We start from the raw sequence: 25,611 nt of genomic DNA, 5'->3' as shown, positions 1-25,611 counted from the left end.
GCTCTGCACATAGTAAGCGCTCAATGAATACTATTGAATGAATAGTAAGGGTTTAACAAATCCCAACGTTATCATATTAATCCTAGCTCTGCCACTTGTCAGTTGTGTGATCTCGGGCAAGCCACTTCACTTCTCTGGGCCTCAGTGACCTCATCTGGAAAATGGGGATGAAGACTGGGAGCCTCACTTGGGACAACCTCGTAGCTCTCCCAGCGCTGAGAACAGGGCTTGGCGCCTAGTAAGCGCTTAACAGATCCCAACATTGTTATTATTATTGTTATTATGAGGGGGGCTGTATGAAGCTCCACCCACATGGGCTCCCTCAGGCCTGATCAGGTGAGGAAACCTTCCCCTGCCCCCCCTCCTCCTCCACCCTCCTCCCCCCCTTCCCCCTCTCCCCTCCTCCTCCCCCATCCTCCCCCTCCTCCCCCTCCCCTCCTCCCTCCCCCCTCCTCCTCCCCCCTTCCCCCTGTCCCCTCCTCCTCCCCCATCCTCCTCTCTCCCCTCCTCCCCCTCCCTCCTCCTCCCCCTCCTCTCCCCCCCCCTCCTCCCCCCTCCTCCCCCCTTCCCTCTCTCCCCTCCTCCTCCCTCTCCTCCTCCCCCTCCTCTTCCCCCACCCCCTCCTCCTCCCCCTCCTCCCTTCCCCCTCCTCCCCCTCCCTCCCCCTCCTCTTGTTCCCCTCCACCCTTCCCCCTCCCCCTTCTTCCCCTCCCCCTTCTTCCCTTCCCCCCTCCTCCCCCTCCTCCTCTTCCCCTGCCCTCTCCCCTCCTCCCTCTCCCTTTTCCCCTCCCCCCTCCCCTCCTCCCTGCCCCTCCCCTTCTCCTCCCTCTCCCTTCCCCCTCTTTCCCCTCCTCCTCCCTCCCCCTCCCTCCCCCCCCCGGGCCCCCAGCGCGCTGCCTGGCCAGGATTGGTGGTCTCCCCGCTCTAGCCCCGCCCCCTCCCTCCCATTGGAAAGCGGTGCCGCCCGTCGACAGGGGGTGGCCAATGGCCACAGCGAATCCGGTCGTGGCCCGCCCCCCGCTCTCGCCCCGCCTCCGCTCTCCCATTGGGTAGCGGCGCCGTCCGTCGGCGCGAGCCAACCAATGGTATCGACGAGGTCGGTCGTGGCCCGCCTCCCGCTCTAATACCGCCTTTCCATTGGACAGCGGCGCCGTCCGTCGGAGGAGGATGACCAATGGTGAAAGGGAGGTCGGTGGGGGCCCGCCCCCCCAGCTCTAACCCCGCCTCCGCTCTCCCATTGGGCAGCGGCGCCGTCCGTCGGAGGAGGATGACCAATGGTGAAAGGGAGGCTGGTGGGGGCCCGCCCCCCCCAGCTCTAACCCCGCCCCCGCTCTCCCATTGGGCAGCGGCGCCGTCCGTCGGAGGAGGACGACCAATGGTGGAAGGGAGGCCGGTGGGAGCCCGCCCCCCCGCTGCTCATAGTCCCCGGCTGCGGGGCGGCCGCAGCTTCAATCAGTGCGAGCAGCCCGGAGGCCGTCCGGGAGGAGGCGGCCGGCATCATCCCCTCCCCCCCGAGGAGCTGCCTGGAGGGTAGGCCAATGTCCCCCCCCCCCGGGGGTCAGGGGTCAGGCAGGGTGGCTCAGTGGGGAGGGCCCGGGCTGGGCAGGCAGAGGTTGTGGGTTCGAATCCCGCCTCCCCAGCCCAGGGACAAGTCCCTTCACCGCGCTGGGACTCACTGACCTCCTCTGGAAAATGGGGATCATCAAAGTCATGTTGGGGTGTGTTCAGCGCTTCCTAGGTGCACAGCCCTGTGCTAAGCGCTGGGGGAGAGACAGGTCCATCAGGGGGTCCCATGTAATAAGAATAATAATGTTGGGATTTGTTAAGCGCTGACTAGGTGCAGAGCACTGTGCTAAGCGCTGGGGGAGAGACGGGCTCATCAGGTGCCCCCCCCCCCCCCCCGGTGAGGCTCACAGTCTTCATCCCCATTTTACAGAGGAGGGAACTGAGGCACAGAGAAGAATAGTAATAATAAGGTTGGTATTTGTTCAGCGCTTCCTAGGTGCACAGCACTGTGCTAAGCGCTGGGGGAGAGACAGGGTCATCAGGGGGTCCCATGCAATAATAATGTTGGTATTTGTTCAGCGTTTGCTAATAATGTTGGTATTTGTTAAGCGCTTACTATGTGCCGAGCACTGTTCTAAGCGCTGGGGTAGACATAGGGGAATCAGGTTGTCCCACGTGGGGCTCACAGTTTTCATCCCCATTTTACAGATGAGGGAACTGAGGCACAGAGAAGTTAAGTGACTTGCCTACAGTCACACAGCCGACAAGTGGCAGAGCTGGGATTCGAACTCATGAGCCCTGACTCCAAAGCCCGTGCTCTTTCCACTGAGCCACGCTGCTTAGGTGCACAGCACTGTACTAAGCGCTGGGGGAGAGACAGGGTCATCAGGGGGTCCCATGTAATAATAATGTTGGTATTTGTTAAGCGCTTACTAGGTGCAGAGCGCTGTGCTAAGCGCTGGGGGAGATAATAATGTTGGTATTTGTTAAGCGCTTACTAGGTGCAGAGCGCTGTGCTAAGCGCTGGGGGAGAGACGGGCTCATCAGGTGCCCCCCCCCCCCCCGTGAGTCTCACAGTCTTCATCCCCATTTTACAGATGAGGGAACTGAGGCACAGAGAAGAATAGTAATAATAAGGTTGGTATTTGTTCAGCGTTTGCTAGGTGCACAGCACTGTGCTAAGCGCTGGGGGAGAGACGGGGTCATCAGGGGGTCCCATGCAATCATAATGATAATGTTGGGATTTGTTAAGCGCTGACTAGGTGCAGAGCACTGTGCTAAGCGCTGGGGGAGATAATGTTGGTATTTGTTAAGCGCTGACTAGGTGCAGAGCGCTGTGCTAAGCGCTGGGGGAGATAATAATGTTGGTATTTGTTAAGCGCTTACTAGGTGCAGAGCGCTGTGCTAAGCGCTGGGGGAGAGACGGGGTCATCAGGGGGTCCCATGCAATCATAATGATAATATTGGGATTTGTTAAGCGCTGACTAGGTGCAGAGCCCTGTGCTAAGCGCTGGGGGAGTTGATAATAATGTTGGTATTTGTTAAGCGCTGACTAGGTGCAGAGCGCTGTGCTAAGCGCTGGGGGAGAGACAGGGTCATCAGGCGGGCCAGGGGGGAGGCCGGACATCGGGGACTGTGGATCAGCAATGGGATTCTGGCTTTCCCCATGGGGATTTGGAAAACAAAGCCATTAGTGGTGAGATGAGGCCGGGCCTTTCCTGACTCTCTGGGCCTGGGTGTGTTTGTGGACGATTGTCCATGTCTGTGGGTCCCTGCATCCTTTCATTCGTTCATTCAGTCGCATTTATCGAGCGCTGTGTGCAGAGCACTGGACTAAAAAAAAAAAATAAATGGTGGTATTGGTTAAGCGCTTACTATGTGCAGAGCACTGTTGTAAGCGCTGGGGGATACAAGGCCATGAGGTTGTCCCACGTGGGGCTCACAGTTTTCATCCCCATTTTCCAGATGAGGTCCCTGAGGCCCAGAGAAGTGAAGGGACTTGCCCAAAGTCACGCAGCTGGCAAGAGTCAGAGCCCGGGATTAGAACCCACGACCTCGGACTCCCAAGCCCGGGCTCTTTCCACTGAGCCACGCTTGGCATGGACAGTTCGGCAACAGAGAGAGACAATCCCTGCCCCACAACGGGCTCACAGTCGGCTGTTGCCCTTTGGGGAGGGACACTGTTCCCCGCTCCTCATAATCATCATCGATCATCATCTTGGTACTTTCATTCATTTAATCGTATTTATTGAGCGCTTACCGGGCGCAGAGCACTGTACTAAATGCTTGGAAAGTACAATGCAGTAATAAAAGAAAGAGAGACAGTCCCTGCCCCCAGTAAGCGCTTACCTTGTGCCAAGCACTGCTCTTAGCTTTCGGGGAAGATAATAATAATGTTGGTATTTGTTAAGCGCTTACTAGGTGCCGAGCACTGTTCTAAGCGCTGGGGGAGATACAGGGTCATCAGGTTGTCCCATGTGAGGCTCACAGTTAATCCCCATTTTACAGATGCGATACTAGTTAAAGCAGTTCTTCCCCTCCCCCTTCTCCCCCTTTCTAGTCGGTGAGCCTGTTGTTGGGCAGGGATCGTCTCTTTCTGTTACTGAATGGTCCTTTCCAAGCACTTAGTAATAATAATGATGCATTTGTTAAGTGCTTACTGTGTGCGAAGGACTGTTCTGAGCACTGGGAGGGGGATACGAGGTGATCAGGTTGTCCCACATGGGGCTCACAGTGTTAATCCCCATTTTACAGATGGGGTCACTGAGGCACAATGAAGTGACCTGCCCAAAGTCACACAGCTGACAAGTGGCAGAGCCGGCATTAGAACCCATGACCGCTGACTCTCAAGCCCGGGCTCTTTCCACTGAACCACGCCGCGGTGCTCTGCCCGCCCTAAGCGCTCGGTAAATACGATTGAATGAATGAATAATAATAATGGTATATGTTAAGCGCTTACTATGTGCCGAGCACTGTTCCAAGCCCTGGGGTAGATACGAGATAAGCCGGTTGTCTCCCGTGGGGCTCACAGGCTTCATCCCCATTTTACAGATGAGGGAACTGAGAAGTCAAGTGTCTTGCCCCAAGTCACAAAGCGGACAAGTGGCAGGATTAGAACTCACGACCTCCGACTCCCAAGTCCGTGCTCTTTCCACTAAGCCACATTGCTTCTCCTACTCAGCCCCTTGCCCCATGTAATAATAATAAAAATGGTGGCATTTAAGTGCCTTCTATGTGCCGGGCACTGTACTAAGCGCTGGGGTGGATACGAGCAAGTCGGGTTGGACACGGTCCCTTCCCCGTGTGGGGCTCGCGGTCTCAGTCCCCATTTTAACAGATGAGGTAACTGAGGCGCGGAGAAGTGAAGTGACTCGCCCAAGGTCACACAGCTGACTTTTCTGCCCCTTTCCAAAACCTCGGCCCCCAGTGAGAGCCTCCCGTAGCCCCGGGTTGGGCCGGTTACCTCCCAGTGGTACCTTGATGCTGTCATTTTTTTGCGAAATGTATTTTGCGGGTGGTGGTTTGGTGGGGGGGGATGGTCTTAGCCGGATGGCTAGGTTTTCATCGTCTGGGGGATGTGTGAGACTGATAAGGAAAGGTCAGAAGTTTCGGAATGGAAAAAGGAATGAATAATAATAATGTTAGTATTTGTTAAGTGCTTAGTATGTGCAGAGCACTGTTCTAAGCGCTGGGGGAGATAACAAGGTCATCAGGTTGACCCACGTGAGGCTCACAGTCTTCATCCCCATTTTAATAATAATAATAATGTTGGTGTTGGTTAAGCGCTTACTATGTGCAGTGCTGTTCTAAGCGCTGGGGTAGATATAAGGTCATCAGGTTGGCCCACGTGAGGCTCACAGTCTTCATCCCCATTTTAATAATAATAATGTTGGTGTTGGTTAAGCGCTTACTATGTGCAGAGCGCTGTTCTAAGCGCTGGGGGAGAGACAGGGTCATCAGGTTGGCCCACGTGAGGCTCACAGTCTTCATCCCCATTTTCCAAATGAGGTAACTGAGGCACAGAGAAGTGAAGCGATTTGCCCACTGTCCCACAGCTGCCAAGTGGCAGAGCCGGGATTCGAACCCATGAGCTCTGACTCCCAAGCCCCTGCTCTTTCCACTGAGCCACGAATGAAGGCTGGGTCGTGGTGGTTTGGCTAACCTGGTGGTGATATCTCTAATGGACTTAACTTTAATAGAGTTATGTGTCTGTAATAATAATTGTGGTATTTAAGTGCATCCTCTGTTCCAAGCACTGTGCTGAATGCTGGGGTAAATGGAGTTAGATAGGACACAGTCCTTAATACCCACGGGCTCATAGTCTAAGGAGGAGTGAGAACTGGTATTTAGTCCCCCACTGTATAGATGAAAAAGCACAGGGAGGTTAAGTGACTTGGCCAAGATCTCACAACAGGCAAGTGACAGAGCTGGGATTAGAACCCAGGTCTCCAGACTCCTATTTAATAACAGTATTTATTAAGGGCTTACTATGTGCCAAGCACTGTTCTAAGTGCTGGGGTAGATTCAAGATTATCACATTGGGCACAGTCCATATCCTACATGGGGCTCCCAGTCTAAGGAGGAGTGAGAAGTGGTATTTAGTTCCCCATTTTACAGATGAGGAAACTGAGCCACAGAGAAGTGACTCACCCAAGGTCACACAGCAGATAAGCGGCAGAAGCAGGATTAGAACCCAGGTTCTTCGGACTCCCGGGCCCGTGTTCTGACCCCAGGCCACACTGCTTCTCAAAGTCCTGTGCTCTTTAAAGCCAGGCTTCTTCAGGTCAAGCATTAATTAATGCCCAACCATGTGTTGTCACATGTGAGTTTTCATCTATTCAGATGCTTTTAAGAAAAGCCAGGATGATTGTTTTTCATGGGGAATAATGAGCCTGCTGACTAATCTAGATCAAATCAGAGCCCAGATTTTAAAAGTAAAATTGAATGTTTTTTTAAAGTCTTAAGGGTCACGCATGAAGGCTAGAGACATTGCAGTGCAGGGGAAGTGAAATGTTGACTTGTTACACACATTCAAAGGGCTTTCTTCCCTGTTCCAGTTTAGAGCTTGAAAGATTTGGGTGTTTACAAAGCCACTACATGAAAAACCTCTAACTAGTTGTTTTTATTAATGTCTTCCAATAGTTACATTGTATTTTATATTAAAAACCAACAGCCTTAAACTCTTTTAACAGTCATAACACATAAGGTCATGACTACTAAGGATAATGCAAAACACAAACTACTGTAAATCATGTGTCTGCTGATGACCTAGAAAGTCACTTTAGTGTTAAAACACAAATACCAAAAGATAAAAGAAATCGAAAGTTATTTGGAAGATCAATTAGCCCTCCTATGAAATTTTGTCCTTGTGCCGAAGACTTGAGTTCTTAGTAGTTTTTGTTTTGACAAAATTCTTTCTATTTTACTGTTTGCTTCCAGCCATGGTTCAGGATTGTGACCACTAAGTGTTCAAATTCGGGTGTTAATTCCAAAGAAGACGTTTTCAGTCAGGATTCTCAAATAAGGTTAAAAAATAGTGTACCGTTTTATCATCGTGGCTTCCTTGGTTTGTGCTGCGACATTGCAAGGTGACGCTAAATATTCTTTAATTACGACATGTTGGTTGTGAGTTTCCTAGAAGGCACGTTATGATTGGTTTAAACTCTGGGCAGCACTAGCACAGTGTTATTCACAAGTAAATACAAAATGCTTTATCTTCATTTGAGTGATCTTGAAGGACATTTTGAATACTTCTCTGAACATAAACAGGACATTATTGAGAGATAGTTGCCCGGTGGGCTCCTCTGTTTTACAAAGTGCTGTTCCTGTACTTGTATAAAGTGGCAAGGTGCCCATAATAGAAATTTAATATATATGGTGGCTACCGACACTGCGTATGAGCTCATCTCATCCCGGCTGGATTCCGTTTAGGCCTGGGCTACAGAATCCATTGACCAGATTTGGCCTAGGCAATGCCCTTCCATTCTCTCAAAATACGAACTCCCCACCCCAAATAGCAAATCCTGATTTTGCATTAAGCACAATGCATTGCTTTTTATGGCTTGAATATACAATGTAGTTAGAGAAGACATCTGCCACTGAGGAACTGATACTATAATAGGCGGATTCTTTCAGTTGTACTTACTGAGCACTTACCTGTGCAAAGCACTGTAATAAGCACTTGGGAAAGTACACTATAACAATAAACACTTTCCCTGCCCACTGCGAGTTTCGAATCTGGTCGAGAAGTGGAGAGTGACACCTTGAGCTGAAAGGAATCACAAACACAGTACTAGATAGAGTACCACGTTGTACAAACGCTGTATTAGATGGAATACCAATTTGGGGAAGACTATGTGGAGCTTGGTTCTGCCACTGATCCTGGCCGACAGTGAGAGGGGAGGGGAAAACAGATATATGTGGGGGGGAAAAAGTGAAAAAATGTGGTTGCTTACCATTTGGAAACAACCACAGTAGAAAATAACTGTATTCTTCAACTCTTCGGGCAGCTCAGCCCTGCTCTGTTTGAACCTCCACAACCTTCCTGACATTCATGATACGAGTCGGGATTGGGTGGAGGGCATCAGATGGGTGGAGGGACTGGTTGTGGGGTTTAAAGCCACCCCACCTCCCCACCCCGAGGCCCCCCAAACCCTGGAGTGGGAACCCTGGACATGCTGCTTGACTTGATCTGCCTAAGCCTCTGCTCCTCTAGGGATGGAGCTCGGCCTCCCTCTGGAAGGCAGGAGGATGAGGGCACCTGTGACATCAGCCTGCCTTCTGGGAGGGAGCTCAAAAGCCCCCATAAAAAGCCATGGGCTGCAGGTTACCAGATTTAATCAGCTACCCTCATGCTTGAAGGGCAGGGATGTGGGTCAATAGGCCAATGGGTAGGGAAGGGAAAGGAGATTAAAGCCACATATTTACCATACACCTTAACAAGACAAATCCTGGGTTCTTTGGGCTCTTTTCACTTAAACCAGCAGGTCAAATGGGCAGGGACCTTGTCTACCAACTCTATTGTTCTCTCCCCAGTGCTTATTTCCGTAATAATAATAATGTTGGTATTTGTTAAGTGCTCACTATGTGCAGAGCACCGTTCTAAGCGCTGGGGTAGATACAGGGTAATCAGGTGGTCCCACATGAGGGTCACAGTCTTAATCCCCATTTTACAGATGAGGTCACTGAGGCACAGAGAAGTGAAGTGACTTGCCCACAGTCACACAGCTGCCAAGTGTCAGAGCTGGGATTCGAACCCACGGCCTCTGACTCCCAAGCCCGTGATCTGTACACTGTGACTGCTCAGTAAATCCCACTGATTGCTTAATTGATGGAGACAGCAGATCTAGTAGCGACTCTCCAGGAAGAAGGAATATCTAAGCAGTGGAGAGAGAAGGAGGAAGGCAGAAAAGGAGATATATTCTAGGCCAGTTTTGCCATATGGTGTAAGACAAATCACTTCAGCCTTCCTGCTTCAGTTTATCCAGCTGTTTAAATGAGGACACTGAAGCTTTTCCCCACTACAGAGTCAAGTGACTTCTCTGTAGGAAAGAGAAAATTGGTGGTTTTTCAAGAAGGACCTCAGATGTCTGTTACAGGAATTTCCAATCCACTGGGCTGTTGCACCACAGTTCCCAACAACTCTGAATACGGGGGATGAAGTGATATTTGAGCACCTTGCCTCAGAGAGGGCTGGGAGAAGGTCTTCTCTTCCTCCTGCCAAAATGAGAGGGGGAGGAGAGCAGGAGGTGGCTGGGAATAGTCGTCGGGTAAGAAAGGAATCAATCAATCAGTGGTATTTATTGAGCACTGTACTTAGTGCTTGGGAGTGTACAGTACAAGAGTTGTTTGCCAAAGAGCAAAGAAATGATCAATACACAAGTAAACGCTGTGGGACTGAAGGAGGGGTGAATAAAGGGCACAAACCCAAATGCCAGGACGGTGCAGAACGGAGAAGGAATAGGGGCATAAGGGCTTAGTCGGAGAAGGCCTCTTGGAGGAGATGTGACTTTAATAAGGCTTTGAAGGTGAGGAGAGTGAGGGTCTGTCAGGTATGGAGGAGCAAGCTGCAGACCGGAGGCAGGAACTGGGGGAGGGATCAGCGGCGAGGTAGACAAGATGGAGGTACAGTGAATAGGTTGGCATTAGAGGAGAAAAGTGTGCAGGCTGGGTTATAGTAGGAAATCAGGGCAGTATGCTAGGAGAGGGCAAGGTGACTGAGTGCTCTAAAGCCAGCGGTGAGGAGTTTCTGTTCGGTGTGGATGTGAATGGGCAACCACTGCAGGTCTTAAGGAGTGGTTGGGAGGGTAGGGGAGGCGCATAGACGGAATATTTTTAAAGAAAAATGATCTGGGCGGCCGAGTGAAGTACAGACTGGAATAGGGAGAGACGGGAGGCCGGGAGGTCAGCGAGGAGGCTAGTGCAGTAGTCAAGGTAGGATTTGTGCTTGGATCATTGTGGTAGCAGTTTGGATGGAAAAGGTGGATTTTTGCAGTACTGTGAAGGTTGAACTGACAAGATCTAGCGACACTGAATGAGTGATGAGTTGAGTGATGATTTGGATAAGGCCAAGGTTGCGGTCTTGTGAGGCGGGGCGGGGGGTGTTTGGTTGTCTTGTCAGTCAGTGAATAGCATTTATTGAGCACTTGCAGTGTGCAGAGCACTGTGTTAAGCATTTGGAGGAATACATAGTAAGAGCTTAACAAATACCAACATTATTATTATTACAACAGAGTCTACAGTGATAGGAGCAGGGACAGGACAGGGTTGGGGTGGGAAAATGAGAAGCAGCATGGCCTAGTGGATACAGAGGAGGTCTGAGAGTCCGAAGGACCTGGGTTCTAACTCCGGCTCCTTCACTTGTCCGCTGTGTGATCTTTGGCAAGTCACTTCATTTCTCTGGGCCTCAGTTACCTCATCTGTAAAATCGGGATTGAGACTTGTGAGCCCCATGTCGGACAGGTACTATGTCCAATTTGTTTTCCTTGTGTCCACTCCAATGCTTGGGACAGTGTCTGGCACACAGTAAGTGCTTAACAAATGCCATCGTTATTATCCAAATAGGGATGTTTTGAAGGCAGGAGGAGGCTGCAGAGAAGGAGAGAGATCAGGGCTAGAGGTGTAGATTTGGGGATCGTCTGTATAAAGATGGTAGTTGAAGCCAAGTGAGTGAATGAGTTCTCCAAGGGAGTGGGTGCAGATGGAGAATAGACGAGGTCCCAGAAATGAGCCTCGAGGGACTCCATGTAGTGAGGGGATGGCACCTCTGTGATGAGGCTGGAGGCTAAGAGGAGGAAGGATTGAGGAGTCCTGGATTGCCCTTTAAGCAACGGAGCACTCCCTTTTGGCAGGGGCCCACTTTTAGAAACCTGAGTCTGCTCTCCCTGCATCCCTGAAAGAGCTCTGCATAAGCTTGGGTAAGCCCCTGGGTCCTGAATCCGTTGACATTCAACTCTCCTGTAACACCAGGGTAGTGTTCTGGCAAAACCCCATGTTAAAGAAAACTCGCACTGTAATACTCCCCCAGCTCAGATGACACAAACACACACACCCTCTCTCTCTCCTTGGCTCTCTATTTCCAACACTGCATTGCGCTGTATCCAAAACAGGATCATGTCACCAGCCAAATACTCCCTAATTCACCAAGTGTCCTAGCCAAAATACATACTGAGGATGTGCATTCCGAGAGAAGTGGTGGCCCTGCATTGGCCCAAGACCTCAAGAACCCTCCTGAATTTGGGCTGGGCTCAGGGCCCCTCCTGAAACATCTGTGCTAAAAGGTCAGGATTTAGGCCAGCGCAGGGAGGGGCAAGAGGCTGTGGCTCAGTCCTGCCTGTTCCAGCAGCTCTCATGCATCTGTGCGAGCCCAGCCGGCCTCTGAAGAGGGAAGTCCAAATTCCCTTTTGGTCCAACTGGCCACAGGGGTCAGATAACAGTTACCATCAGCGTCATCACTTGGGCCATCGGGAAGGGGCGGCTAGAGTTTCGAATATACAGTCCGTGCAGGTTTTTAGGTTGTGGTTTAAAGACTGTGAGCCCCAGATAGGGCAGGGACTGTGTTCAAGCCGATTTTCTTGAATCCACCCCAGCAGTAAGAACAGAGCGTGGTACATAGGAAATGCTTAACCAATGCCACAATTTTTACAACTGTTTCTGTTACTCACAGAACCTACCGATTGGATACAGCATGGGCCTGGAAGTCAGGACTTGGATACTAATCTCTGCTACTCCAGTTGTCTGCTCTATAATCTTGGGCAAGTCACTTCACTTCTCTGGGCCTCACTTATCTGTAAAATAGGGTTGAAGACTGTGAGCCCCATATGGGACAGGGATCTGTGTCCCAACTGATTAGTCTGGATCTACCCATCGCTTAGGACACTGCCTGGCACATAGTGAGTGCTTTACGAATACCATTCAAAAAATTAATCATCTGAGCGGGTGACAAATAAGGTTTTTGTGGCTGAAAGGGTGTTTTAAATATGTGCCACTTGCTGAAAAGTTTGTTAGGGGAAGCTCGCATTGAGAAACTGCGCACATCCCCCATTTCCAAGATACAAACCTGAACATCTTCTACACTTTCAGGCCGGCCTGCTGAAATTGGCAAGCCTCTGGGGATGGGGAGCCAGGCAACAGTGGGGTGCCAGGAGGGCTGATGCAGCCAAGCAGTCCTGTTAACACTATTCTTCCTCTGCCCCGGCACCAAACTGGATCTGAAAAAAGCACTGAGCCTTGGGCCATGGGCCTTCTTCTCTGCCAGTTTGGTGTCTAGGGTGACATGCTGGATTTGTGTCTATTTTCATTAGCAGCAAGAGATAGGATCGGACCTACTCGGCAGCCCAGTTCCCATTTCCCCTGAACCTCATCTACCAGCTCCCACCACCCCTCTTCCCTCATCTCCCAGCTCCCTCCGCCTCTGGACGCTCTTCTCCTGGCTCCCGCCACCCCACACCCTCATCTCCCAGCTCCCATCACCTCGGGTTTCATCTCCCAGAGGGAGGGCCTTCAACCAAGCACCCTCATTCTAGGTGGGGAAATTAGGATTTCCACCCACTGGAGGATCCCACAATATTAATATTCAGAGTTCTCAGAACGCCAATTGGAAATCACGCCACGAGGTGAATAATTTTACCTCATTTATAAATGATCAGGAATAAAAGTCTTGGTGCCTCGGTTAAATCCAAAGGAAAGAAAAAATACTAAATAGGAAACAAGTGATAGAAAAAGTCTACCAGCACCATCACAATTGCATAAATTTGTTGTGCACTGCAAAAAAGTCTCACATAATTTCTTCCACCAGCTGAAATTCTCTTTAGGTTTGCTCCTAGCCCTGTAGTAATAGTTCCTGTTTCGAATAAGAAAAAAAAAATTGATTTTTTTTTTAATTAACCTTGTAACCCATCATTTGTGGTTACCCTCCACCTAACATTTCACTTGAAAATGGAGTGTGGGTGTTTGGATGCTATAGTGGGCGCTAAGCCTGTGGGATTCATTACCACAGAAAGTTATAAGAGCAGAAAATACCCATAAGTACATCTGTGCTAGATCATTGGAGGGAAAGTTAGGGGTGATACTTGGGACAACCATAACCATGATCATGATGTCAAGAAGGGCCACGATTATACTTTTCCTCCAAGAATTATTTGGTGACACTGTTAGAGACAGACTCCTGGGCTAGATGGGCCTTAGTACTGCTTGTTAGAGAAGTGAATTATGAAATTATAGTGTAGTGATTAAGTTGGGCAGGAAAAATTGCTATAAAGAGACCATCCCTGACAAACCCCGGATAACACTAAATGAAGAAACATATAGGCTTGTGCAGGTGGGAGGTGGGAAGTGAAAGTAATATAATAAAACCCAGAGTAAGCAGACATCTCCTGTGGTAGATAGCCACAGAAAAAAAAATACTTGTCTTGCCACGGTTACCCGCAGAGGTCTGCAACTGGGGTTATTGTACACAGTATTTCTTCTGCAAGACCCCACCTTTGAAAGTTAACAAAATAACATAACTACAGTTAGTAGTCCTCACAATATCCCTTCTGTAATGCGTTCCCATTCCCCAAATAAGGTAATCCTAGAAAATGTTAAATGATCTGCTCCAGGAACAGAGAGTAAGTCCTGGGTAGATGTGGGACAGGACAGTTCAGAGTTTCCTGAATTCTAAGGTAGTGCTTGGTGCATAAATCACTTTCTTCTTCAAATCCTGCCTTTTCCTTTCCTGGGAACTACAAGAGAAACAACTCAAACAGTGCCTCCACAAAAAACACCAAGAGATTTCCTCCTGTGAATCTCACAGTACCGTGTTGATAAATTTACCATTACCTTTGCCAGGCATCTAATAAGGCTAAACCAGCTTCGGCAAACTGTGTCAAATACCTGACCCGTGTATCACTGTTTGCTCATTAACAAGAACTCTGGCTGCACTAGCTATTGTGTGGACATCGTGTTTGTCCATTCCTATCTAAAATTTCCAGTGTGTATGTAACACCAGGTGCGAACCTTGAGTGACAAAGGGACACCAAGGATATTGAGACTGGCAAACTGAGTCCATCTGGAACAGTTCTCTCCATAGTTCATAAAAAAAAATACTGCAAAAGATCAAGGAAATAGGAGCATTAAGGCAGTTTGGTCCTGTCACAGTTCAGTCCACAAAGGATGAAGAGTATCAGATTGAGGCTGTCCATTTTTTCAGTGAAATTGCACCTGCACCCGGGCGTGTGTCTCCTAATTGGCTTCAAGGCCCCATTGATTGACAGCAGTGTCTGCAGGTGGTTCCTTTTGACCTCTTTTGCCCAACTAGCAACCTGATTAGACTCTGCTCTGAGGCTCCTAGGATGGAGTGGGTTAGGGATGGTGGGCGGGAAAGTGGAAAAGCCTGAAATACCATGTGTAAACATTAGTTGAGGGTGCTGATATTGGGGTTTCTGGGTTAGGCTTGGAAGGGGAATTAGTGGTATCCACTTCCAGTACACTTCCTTTCCTCAAGACATTTTGGGGCTAACCAAGAGCTTGGACTTACACACTCACCTCCTCCCTTCAGGCATCTGCTAAGTGGGGTATCATTCCTTTATCTCATGAGTGCCCCACTACTGTTCAGTTTCAATCAGTCATATTGAGTGCTTCCTTGTGTGCAGAACACTGTTAATAATAATAATGTTGGTATTTGTTAAGCGCTTGCTATGTGCCGAGCACTGTTCTAAGCGCTGGGGTAGACATAGGGGAATCAGGTTGTCCCACATGGGGCTCACAGTCTTAATCCCCATTTTACAGATGAGGGAACTGAGGCACAGAGAAGTTAAGTGACTTGCCCACAGTCACACAGCCGACAAGTGGCAGAGCTGGGATTCGAACTCACGAGCTCTGACTCCAAAGCCCGTGCTCTTTCCACTGAGCCACGCTGCTTCTCCAAGCTCTTCTCCAAGCTCTTCTCCAAGCTCTTCTCCAGCAGCTCTTCACGCTGCTGTTCTAAGCACTTAGTAGAGTGCAATACAACAGAGTTGGTAGGCACATTCCCTGCCTACAAGGAGTATGGATTCCCACCTGTCTCTTAGAGAAGCAGTGTGGCCTAGTAGAAAGAGCACGAGTATGGGAATCAGAGGACCTGGGTTCTAATCCCAGTTCTACCACTTGCCTGCTAGTTGACCTTGGTCAAGTCAGGGCACTTCTCTGGGCCTCAGTTCCCTCATCTACAAAATGAGGATTCGATACCTGTTCTCCTTCCTCAAGCGCTTACTTAGTACAGTGCTTTGCATGCAGTAAGCACTCAGTAAATATTGTTATTAGCATTACTCTGGAATCTTACCAGTTGGAGGAGATGAAGGGAAAAATCTGAAGAGAACTGGAGACCATTTAAGTAAACTTTAACTGGTGAGATACTTTGATTTTTCTCTCATTTTGCCCCATGGCTGAGTAATAGGGTGGCCATTGCTTAGTCTCCTGTGGCATTTCTGCCTTTTTTCTCCAATTTCATAGTCAGGCCTGGCTTCACACCACAAAGTCCAGATGAGAGTTTTTCAAGCTGAATTTTAAAATGTAATATAATTTTAAAATGTTAAACTTGAAGAAAGCCAGAGACCAACCCTTGATGTTTGTCTTTTATGCTATTTACTTTGCTGTAAGGGTCCTTTAAAAAAAAAAAAAAAAAGGGGGCATTTGAGTTAATTGTGAAGTGAACTTAACTCTGGGAGGCCCAGTCTCAATCTTCCCATTAGAATTGCACTCCAGACTGGTATATCCACGATTTCCGTGGAGTACTTCTGGATTGCTGTGATTTTAACTAACTTAAATTCAACCTAAACAAATATTTTAAAACTTCCCTTTCCAAGAATGACTCAGCCTTATTCCAGAAGAGGTACTGTTAACCATTTTTAGTGTCTAACATAGTTCCAAATATTTTCTAGGTAGTCTCTCAGTAAACTCCACAATCATTTTTATTGGGATGGTTATTAAACCCTTTTTTATTGATAGCAAACAAGCCCAGAGAGAAAATGCTTTCCAAGTGTATGTAGTGAAGCAGAGACAGCACTAGCAAAAGACCTATATTCTTTTGGCAGTTTGTGGAAAACACCATCTTTTACTGTCTATCTAAAACACCAGACTGCCCTTCCGATGAAAACAGCCTTATCTCTGTGTTACACTGTAACTGTTTTTTGTTCTAGGCTAAAAATATTAGGAGGCATTTGTGTTCTAACTTTAACCCCTTCTTTTCTTTTACATTTCTGCAGTTCCAGTAAAAGAGACAGGATGATTTTGAAGACAGTTGTGTTCCTCAGCTTAGTCCTGGGAAGTAGCGCTTTGCCTCTGGACGATCTTGAGGATGGAGGCAAGCACTGGGTGGTTATCGTAGCAGGCTCCAATGGCTGGTATAACTACCGACATCAGGTAAGAAGCGATGGGTTTTCTTTTCCATTTTGGCGTCCATCTCGACAGTTTCCAGGGTTGGATACTTATTGAAGAAGCCACATTATATAAAATAACATGACTCGGGACCTAACATTTCATTTCTGTAGTTTATTGATAATAATGTCTGTCCTCTAGACTGTAAGCTCGTTTTGGGCAGGGCATATGTCTGTTATATTGCTATAGTGTACTCTCCCAAGTGCTTAGTACAGTGCTCTGCACACAGTAAGCACTCAGTAAATACAATTGATTGAGTAATGTCTTTTGCCCCAGCTATATTGTGGGTTGACTAATTCTCCTGAAAAGAGTTCATAATTCTTAGCATTGTGTGATATAAAGATACTGGTAATTACAGCCCCATATTGCCAGTTGGGAAGGTTAATACTTTAAGAAGCTCTTGATAGAAGATTGGTGTTTGAGCTAATTAAGTCCTTTTCTTTAAATGCTGGTCCCAGAATCAAGCAAGGACATTTAACTATTTTATTACTTGAGCTATTTCCACAATACCTAGTTTTGCTTTCTTCGTGTCCAAAACTAAGAATTATTGGCAATTTTTCACAGGCCTGTGAGAGTGGGAGGCAGAGACAAAAGCTGGTTCAAATATGGAGAGAAGGAACTGAAAACAAAGCTTCACATGATGCACACTAGCTTTAATTTTAATTTCTAAAAATAGAATATTGCCACATCAGTTACCAACAGCTAGTGTTTGCTACATGTCTACAGACTGCAAAGCATGTGTCACCTGAGTAATATGACAAAATGTGATACCCAATTATATGCACAAACAGTACTTTTTCAAAACTGAATATAACTTTTTGAAGTGAAAAAGCTAAAAAGGGCCCACCCATGTTTACTTTGCTATTGCACTCTCTGCCAAGGTAAAAGCTTGGGAAAAAGCCATCTAAGTTGAGGGCTAAACCTGGGTTAAAGCAAGCATATTTTTTATTGTACCTGATGGGAATTCTCATGTGATGGAGTATATAAATGGAATGTATCCAAACAAGCCCAGTTCCTATTTACCTGTATGTTCTGACCCTGTTTTATGGAACGTACATCTCAGTCTGTGACCAGGCCACACAGTATGAGAAGTAGTTGTGTGAACTAAACATGGTGGCAGGAGTTAAGCTACATTTTCTCACTTTTTGAAGACCAGGGTCTTCTTAAAAATAAATGTTGTAAATTCAATTTTCTACTAGAGACTTTTTTTTAAAATTTAATCTCTGCTTTGAATAACTTCCCAGGTAACAATAGTCAAATATGAACTGGCTTCAGGAAAGCTGCTCTTGCTGCTATTTTACGTTTGCACTTTGTATGTCCTCTCGCCCCATTATAGTGTACACATCTCAGGAGCGGGGACTGTACTTTTCAATCTATCAGTGGTATTTTTTGAGTGCTTACTGTGTGGAAAGCACTATGCAATAAGTGTTTAGGAGAGTAAAATTCAACAGAGTTTGATAGATGTGTTCTCCCCCCACTAGGAGTGTACAATCTAGAAGAGGAAACAGACATTAAAATTATGGATATGTACATGAGTGCTGTGGGGCTGAGGATGGGGTGATTATCAAGTGCATACAGGGTAAAAATCCAAGTACAAGGGCAACAGAGATGGGGAAATGAAGGCTTAGTCGGGAGAGGCCTCTTGGAGGAGATGTGATTTAAGTAAGGCTTTGGAGCTGCGGAGAATGGTGGTAAAAAGGAAGAGGGAATTCCAGGCCAGAGGAGGACGTGGGCGAGGGGTTGGCGATGAGATAGTTGAGAAAGAGGAACAGTGAATATGTTGACGTGAGAGGAACTAATCATGCGGCCTGGGTTGTAGTAGGAAATCAGTGAGGATAGATAGGAGAGGATGAGCTGATTGAGTGTTTTAAAGCTGATACCCAGGGGGGCGTTTTAAGGCGAATGAGCAACCACTGGAGATTTTTCAAGGAGTTGTGGACTGAATGGTTTTGTAGAAGAATGATTTGGTTAGCAGAGTGAATTAAGGACTGAAGTCGGGAGAGGTAGGGCGTTCAGCAAAGAGGCAGATACAATAATCAAGGTGGGATAGGATAACTGCTTGGGTCAGAGCAGTAGCAGTTTGGATTGAAAAAAGCGAGTGGATTTTAGCGGTCATGAAGTAGAAGTGACAGGGTTTGGTGACAGATTGAATATGTGGTTAAATGAGAGATGAGTGGTGGGTAATGCCAAAGTTATGGACTTGTGAAACAGGATAATGGTGTTGTCTACAGTGATGGGAAAGACAGTGGGAGGACAGGGTTTGGGTGGAAAAATAATTGTGTTTTGGGCCTATTGTCGGAGGTGTTGGTGGTATATCCAAGTAGAGATGTCCCAAAGCCAGGAGGAAGTGTGAGACTGCAGTGATGGAGAGAGGTCAGGGCTAGAGGGGAAGATTTGGGAATCATCTGTGAGAGATGGTAGTTGAAGCTCTGGGAGCAAATGAGTTCTCCAAGGGAGTGGGTGTAGATGGAGAATAGAAGGGGGACCCAGAACTGAGATTGAGGGACTCCCACAGTTAGAGGGTGGGAGGCAGAGGAGGAACCTGTGAAAAAGACTGAGAAGGAGCAGCTAGAGAGATAGGAGAACCAAGAGAGTACAGTGTCAGTGAAGCCAAAATTAGGTAATAATTCCCGGAGAAGGAGATGATCCACAGTTCTGAAGGAATCTGAGACTTTGAGGAGGATTAGGATGGAGTAGAGGGTGCTGGGTTTGGTAAAAAGGAAGTTACTGGTGACCTTTAGAGAAGGCAGTTTCCGTGGAGTGAAGGAAACCTGAGTGGAGGAGATCTAGGAGAGAAGTGGAGGCAGAGGGTGTAGACAACTCACTCAAGGAGTTTGGAAAGAAATGATAGGAAGGAGATGGGATGACAACTGGAGGGAGCCAGGGGTGAGGAGAGTTGTGGGGTTTTTTTGTTTGCTTTTAAACATGAGAAAAAAAAAAACTGTGGAAGAGAAGTCTTTTGGAAAATGAAGAGTCGAACTTGGCAGTCAGGGAGGGGAAAAGGGAGGGTGCAAGGTACGAATGGGTGAGGTTGGAGGCACTGGGGGGTGGGGGTAGGCTTTCAAAGGAGCTGGGGGAGCTCTCAAGCATTTAGTACAGTGCTCTGTGCAAAGCACATGCTCAATAAAACACTGTGGATATTTCTGGTAAAATTCAACTATCCTTCATTCATGATTGGCTTTTGGATTCAGAACAGTGGCTTGTGTAAGCTTTCCGTTTATGTCATTATATCAACAGTCCTTTATAGGAAACAGTTTCAGTAGTGTCAGCTATGAAGGGTTTTCATTGACTTTAAAGTATGTTTCATTGTGGTTGTTATTCTTCACAACCTTGTTCTTGCTAGATAATAACCAATAGTCAGCATCTTTTATCAGAAAATCTCCCTGGATGATAATGTGGCTCTCTTAGAATAAAATTTGAATTATATGTACATTTTTCAAAATACACTCCCAGATTAAAGTTTCCTCAAGTTACAGCTGAGCTCTAGTACATTGGAGCATGTGGATTGGCTCTGATTTTGTAAAAACAAAACAAAACAAAAACCCAGTATATATAATTTTTTTAGGAACAGTCATAATTAACTCTAAAGATGTTTAGTATTTAAAGAAATAGCTTTGTATAAGAGAAATCTTAGGTTAATCTTTGTACTTGGGTTTTGCATAGAAAATTTGGAAAAAAGATGGTCATTTAGGCCCCAGTGATGTGTGAAAAAAAAAGTACATACACATGCACGCGCACCCACAAACACACCCTGATTCCTTGGTTGCATTGAAGCAAGAATATCTATAGTTTCTGTATAGCTTTTTCTGCGGATTAATTCCTCAGCATCTAAAACAAGATGGACACTTTAAATGATCACAGATATTCAGAGACTTTAGGGGAACCATAGAAAGAGACTCTCAAGAAAAGCAGATTGGCCTCTAACAGTTAATCATGTTTTGATGGCCTTGCCGTCAGTCCTTCCCAGCTCCAATCCATATGTCACTCTATTGTCTGCATCATTTTTCTAAAACGTCATTCTGCACACATCATCCTGCTCCTTAAAGACTTCAAGTAGCTACCTGTTGCTCTTCATCATACAGAAACTCCTGACTGGCTCTACGACACTCCCACAGCTTTCTTCCTCCTACTTATTTGTATTTTTTATGGTATTTTCTTAGGGCTTATTATATGTCAGACTTGGGTAGATACAAGATAATCAGATTGAACACAGCCCATGTGCCATATGGGGCTCACAATCTTAATCCCCTTTTTAAAGATGAGGTAACTGAGGCACTGAAAAGTTAGATGCCTTGCCGAAGGTCACAGACAAGTGGCAAAGTTGGGATCAGAACTCAGGTTTCCCGACTCCCAGGACAGTACTTTTCCCACCAGGCCAGGCTGCTTCCCACCCACTGTCTTCTTCCTCTACACCCCCTCGCATACTACACTCTTTACCGTGTCTCATTTTTATCTCGCTAGCTGGCAACTAGCTCATATGATCCCTTCCCTGTTGCCTTCAAGAAGAACTCCGTCATTCAAATCCAGTAGCCCAGAACTCTTCCCACTTTTTGAAGCCTTTCTGAAACTACATCTCCTCCAGTAGGGCTTTCCTGACTAATCTCACATCTTTCTTGCTAATTACACACACACACACACACCACTTCCTCCACTCCCTAAGTGTATGATAATAATAATAATAATAACTGTGGCATTTGTTAAGCACTTACTGTGTGCCAGACACCGAAATAACCTCTGGGGTAGGTACAAGCAAATCGGATTGGACCCAGTCCCTGTCCCACATGGGGTTCACAGTCTTAATCCACACTGGACAGATGAAGTAACTGAGGCACAGAGAAGTTAAGTGATTTGCCCAAAGTCACATAGCAGACAGGTGGTGTAGTGGGATTAGAATCCATTTCCTTCTGACTTCCAGGCCCATGCTCTATCGATGCTGCTTAAGTACACTTAACATCCTCTAGCACTTTGGTCTGTGTTTACAAACCCTATTACCTAAGCACCATGTTTGGTGATAATTGTGCCATGCTTGAGTTGACATTGATGAAGCTTTTTTTGCCCAATTCTGTCCAGGATATGGTGGGAATAGCTACCTTCTAGTTAGAGGATTTTTAGAAAAATTACATGAAGTTCTAGACATCCCCTTGCAAACCCCTTTTAAGTAAATGAGGTCTATGTAGCAACCTCTTTTCCTGTTTGTTAGAAAAGCCGGGGAAGTTGTGGAGGAAATTTTAGGCTCACCACTGGAGTTTGTGTAAGACTACTGTCCAGGAACCAAGATACTGCCCAGGAACAAGAATTCATTCATTCAATTTTTCAAGTAAAGGAGACTTTCAAACTGTAAAAGTGTAGTATGACTCAAGGCTAGAAATGAGGTAGTTTGCTTCTTGTTCTCAAATGACTTCAGAATCTCATGGATGCAACACAAAACTAATAACGATAATACTGATAATAACAATTATAGTGTATACTAAGTGCTATGTTCCAAGCACAGTACTAAATGCTGGGGTAGATAAAAGATAATTAGGCTGGACACAGTCCGTTCCATATGGGGCTCTCAGTCTTAAGTAGGAGGGAGTAGGACTTAATTCCCATTTTACAGATGAGGAAACTGAGGCACAGAGCAGTTAAGTGACTTGCCTGAAGTCACACAGCGGACAAGTGACTGAGCTGGGATTAGAATCCTGGTCCTCTGATTCCCAGGACTGTGCTCCTTCCACTAGGCTACAACTCTTCCCAAAGTAAATTGTTTCAAAATCGTTTTTTTTTTTTCAAATTAAAAGACCAGAAAGGTATTTTTTCTTCTACAAAGTAAACATACACTGAGTTTTATTCTCTTTGCACAAAGCCTATGAATATGTTTTCTTAGAAAGTATGTTTTGGTTATGTGTTTTGGCTAGAATATGAAAGTAGGATTAAGGAGCATTCTTCTGATAATGCGTGGCTCTTGGGAAAGAACATAATGCAGTATCAGAAAATACGGTTGTACATGTTAATGGTGGCCTGCATGGCTTGAAGACTACTAAGGGAATTTTCCTTAATGTGGGAGTCTTCAAGAATAAAACCCCTGTGTTATCAGAGAACTGGCTTTACGTGGAGTTTTTGCTTCTGATTCATCAATCAATCAGTCACATTTATTGAGTGCTTACTGTGCGCAGAGCACTGTACTGTGCGCTTGAGAGGAGTACAATATAACAGTGTATGAGAGTTGGTAGACATATTCCATGACCACAGCGAGCTTAGAGTCTCTGAGTAAGTTTAAAGATGGCATTATTAAAATCTGGATTGTGGTTGTGCACTCTGTAAAAGTTGTAGCTTGTAATGCGTGTCCTTTAAAATAGGAAATTGTTAAGAGAAGTTTCTCTGAGAGCCACATTATTTTCGATGACCATTGTAATTGCAAAACAGATTGGGTGTTTTGCAGAACCAAGGAGGAAGTTAAAGAAATGATCATGTTTTCCAGGCAGATGTGTGCCACGCTTACCAGATTGTTCACCGAAATGGGATTCCTGACGAACAGATCATAGTCATGATGTACGATGACATTGCAAATGATGAGAAGTAAGTTGAAGCCTCTCAGGAGCCTCCAGTAGCAAATCACAGCCTCTCAGAACTCAGGGAAAAAAATTGAAAGATTCTGGTTCTCAGGATTCGCACCCCAAAGTTCAGCCACCGTTTTCTCACTCAGTTCATTTGGGGGAAAGTGATGCCTTGATTCAGATATATTTGAGTGCCTACTGTGTGCACAGCACTGTACTAAGCACTTAGGAGAGTACAATACAACAGACACATGAAATGGTTTGGTTGGCTGAAGGCCTGAAGACCTGCCTCACTGAGATCTTATTCGTCCAAAGCATTTTCTGCTCAGACACAGCCTCCTGCAACTTTTAGTAGCTGAAGCTCCATGCTGGTTCTTGAAGAACAACCTGTGCTAAAAGGGGAGGGTAAGAGTGCAATTCAGAACAAGGCAAATGGGTCCTAAACAAGTTAGTTATAATAGTATCTGTTGCATTTGTTAAGCATTTATTTTGTGCCAAGCACTGTACTAAGCCCTGGAGTAGATACAAGTTAATCAGGTCATCCTTATCCCACATGGGGTTCACCTTTTAAGTAGGAGGGAGAACAGGTAGCAAATCCCCCTTTTACAGATGGGGAAACTGTGGCACAGGAATGTTAAGTGACTTGCCCAAGGTCACACAGCAGGCAAACGGCAGAGCCGGGATTAGAGCCTTTGTGTTGGGTGTGTCTCAGTGGCATGCATAATTCTAAACATACATTCTTTTCCTTAATTTCCAGTAATCCCACCAAAGGTGTAATCATCAATAGACCCAATGGTACTGACGTGTACCAAGGAGTCCCAAAAGATTATACCCAAGAGGTAAAGTAGAACACAGCAGGTGTCATTTTAGGTTGTCTTGCCAAGCACGTGTTCCGTTTCACTTTGGTAATGAACCATTTCCTGCTAACACAGTCAAAAACTTCTTTTCTGACTTCTTCTCAGAGAACGTATAATGTAATCTGATCTGCACAAGAAGCCCGACTTTGGTAGTAATGGGAAAGTACAGGAGAAATGTTTCAATTTCTTTGCTAAATTGCAGCTTATAGCTTTTTACTTTGATTTCATGGTGGCTACTCATGGATAGTATTTATGGTCCTTTTTGCCAATATGTAATTTTTGTAGGAATGGTTGCTAGATGATATTTTAGCTAATAAGTATTATATTATCAAACTATTAACTTCTAGGTGTCTGCTGAAACCAGAAAGTCTGCATTTAATGATCACTTACTGGTTGTTTCAGTAAACCAAAGTTTGAGATTCAAAGCAGATTAGGCATTATGAAAAAACTCAAAATACCCTAAGGAAGTTACTTTGAGTTTCACAAAATTCCTTCGATTTTACTGCTTGCAAGTTAAATGAACAAACTCTAATTTCATTTAACATTCTGGGCTTGACCTTCTCTCTCCTTCAAAGGTTGTAAGTAAAAATACTGGAGGAAGAAGAGAGTTAATAGGACTTGTGTTTCTATCCCCTTTTTGGCTATATAGTGGTTGGGGAACACAAGGTCTGCAGCGGATAGTCAAATGTCTTGATGCCTTCAAACAGATCAGCAATAAATAAGAATAAGTTATTCAAATAAATAAGCAAAGATAATGAACTGAGACCTATTCCTTTCAATGCCCAACATTGTTGGAATGAACATTTGCTTTTTATATTTTAATAATATGCCTTAGAGAATTAATAGCTGTGCGTCTGACATTGTCACCGGTTCACAAAAATCAAATAGTTCCATTGGGATAGCTGATCTAGGGGTCTGCTTGTGAGGATTGATTCACATTAATTGCCGCTTCTTGTTTCTGTTCTTAATTTCTTCTTGACCTGAAGAATGTTACCCCTGAAAATTTCCTCGCTGTCCTGAAGGGTGATGCTGAGGCAATGAAAGGCAAAGGATCTGGAAAAGTCTTAAAAAGGTAACGTGTTTAAAGAAAAGATGTGTTTTTCTTAGTCCAAACAAGGTGAGTAATTCCCACTTGTTTAATTAATTTCCAATTTGCATCTATTTTGCATAGAACACTTAACAAGTGTGTTAACCTTGTTGGTTCCATGGTTAAAATAGTTCTTCTGGACTCCCCACAATTCTTCCCAATAAAAACAGGTGAGATGGGACATCATGAGATTATTTCATCCATCTCTCTGACTCTGGGTAGCATTACCCAAACCAACAAAACAGGGAGTTGTCTGTTGTACATTTTTACAGTTCAGAAAACCTTACAAAAGGGGTGGATGGCAGGTGCTAACATCCATTTTGCTGTTAGGGAATTTAATCCCATAAAAGGCAGTTTATTTTTATGGTATAGGTTATTAATGATTATTATTATGGTATTTAAGTGCTTACTATGTACAATGCACTGTACTAAGCACTGTGGTGGATACAAGTAAATTAGCTTGGACACAGTCCCTATCCCATGAGGGGCTCACACTCCCAATCCCCATTTTATACATGAGGTAACTGAGGCACAGAGAAGTGAAGTGACTTCCCCAAGGTCACACAACAGACAAGTGGTGGAGCTGGGATTAGAACCCATGACCTTCTGACTACCAGGCCTGTGCTCTATCCACTAAGCCATGCTGCTTCTCTTACTTACACTTATTATGTGCCAGACACTGTATTAAGTACTGGGGCAGACACAAGCTAATCAAGTTGGACTCAGTCCATGT

At 45.9% G+C, this 25,611-nt stretch overlaps 1 protein-coding gene across 1 annotated transcript in view; it reads left to right on the top strand.

Moving 5' to 3' along the window:
- Positions 1-1,426: 1,426 nt before the first annotated feature.
- The window catches only part of LGMN (legumain), a 35,232-nt gene continuing 11,047 nt past the window's right edge, over positions 1,427-25,611 (top strand). The window contains 5 exon segments of the mRNA XM_029060966.1: positions 1,427-1,530; positions 16,227-16,383; positions 22,859-22,956; positions 23,692-23,773; positions 24,778-24,863. Coding sequence (XP_028916799.1) covers positions 16,246-16,383; positions 22,859-22,956; positions 23,692-23,773; positions 24,778-24,863 — 404 coding nt within the window. The 5' untranslated portion in view covers positions 1,427-1,530; positions 16,227-16,245.

Source organism: Ornithorhynchus anatinus, chromosome 1 (genome assembly GCF_004115215.2).
Source record: "Ornithorhynchus anatinus isolate Pmale09 chromosome 1, mOrnAna1.pri.v4, whole genome shotgun sequence".
Lineage (NCBI taxonomy): Eukaryota > Metazoa > Chordata > Mammalia > Monotremata > Ornithorhynchidae > Ornithorhynchus > Ornithorhynchus anatinus.
The sequence above is the reverse complement of the archived record's forward strand: the minus strand, read 5'-3'. Positions and strand labels throughout refer to the sequence as shown.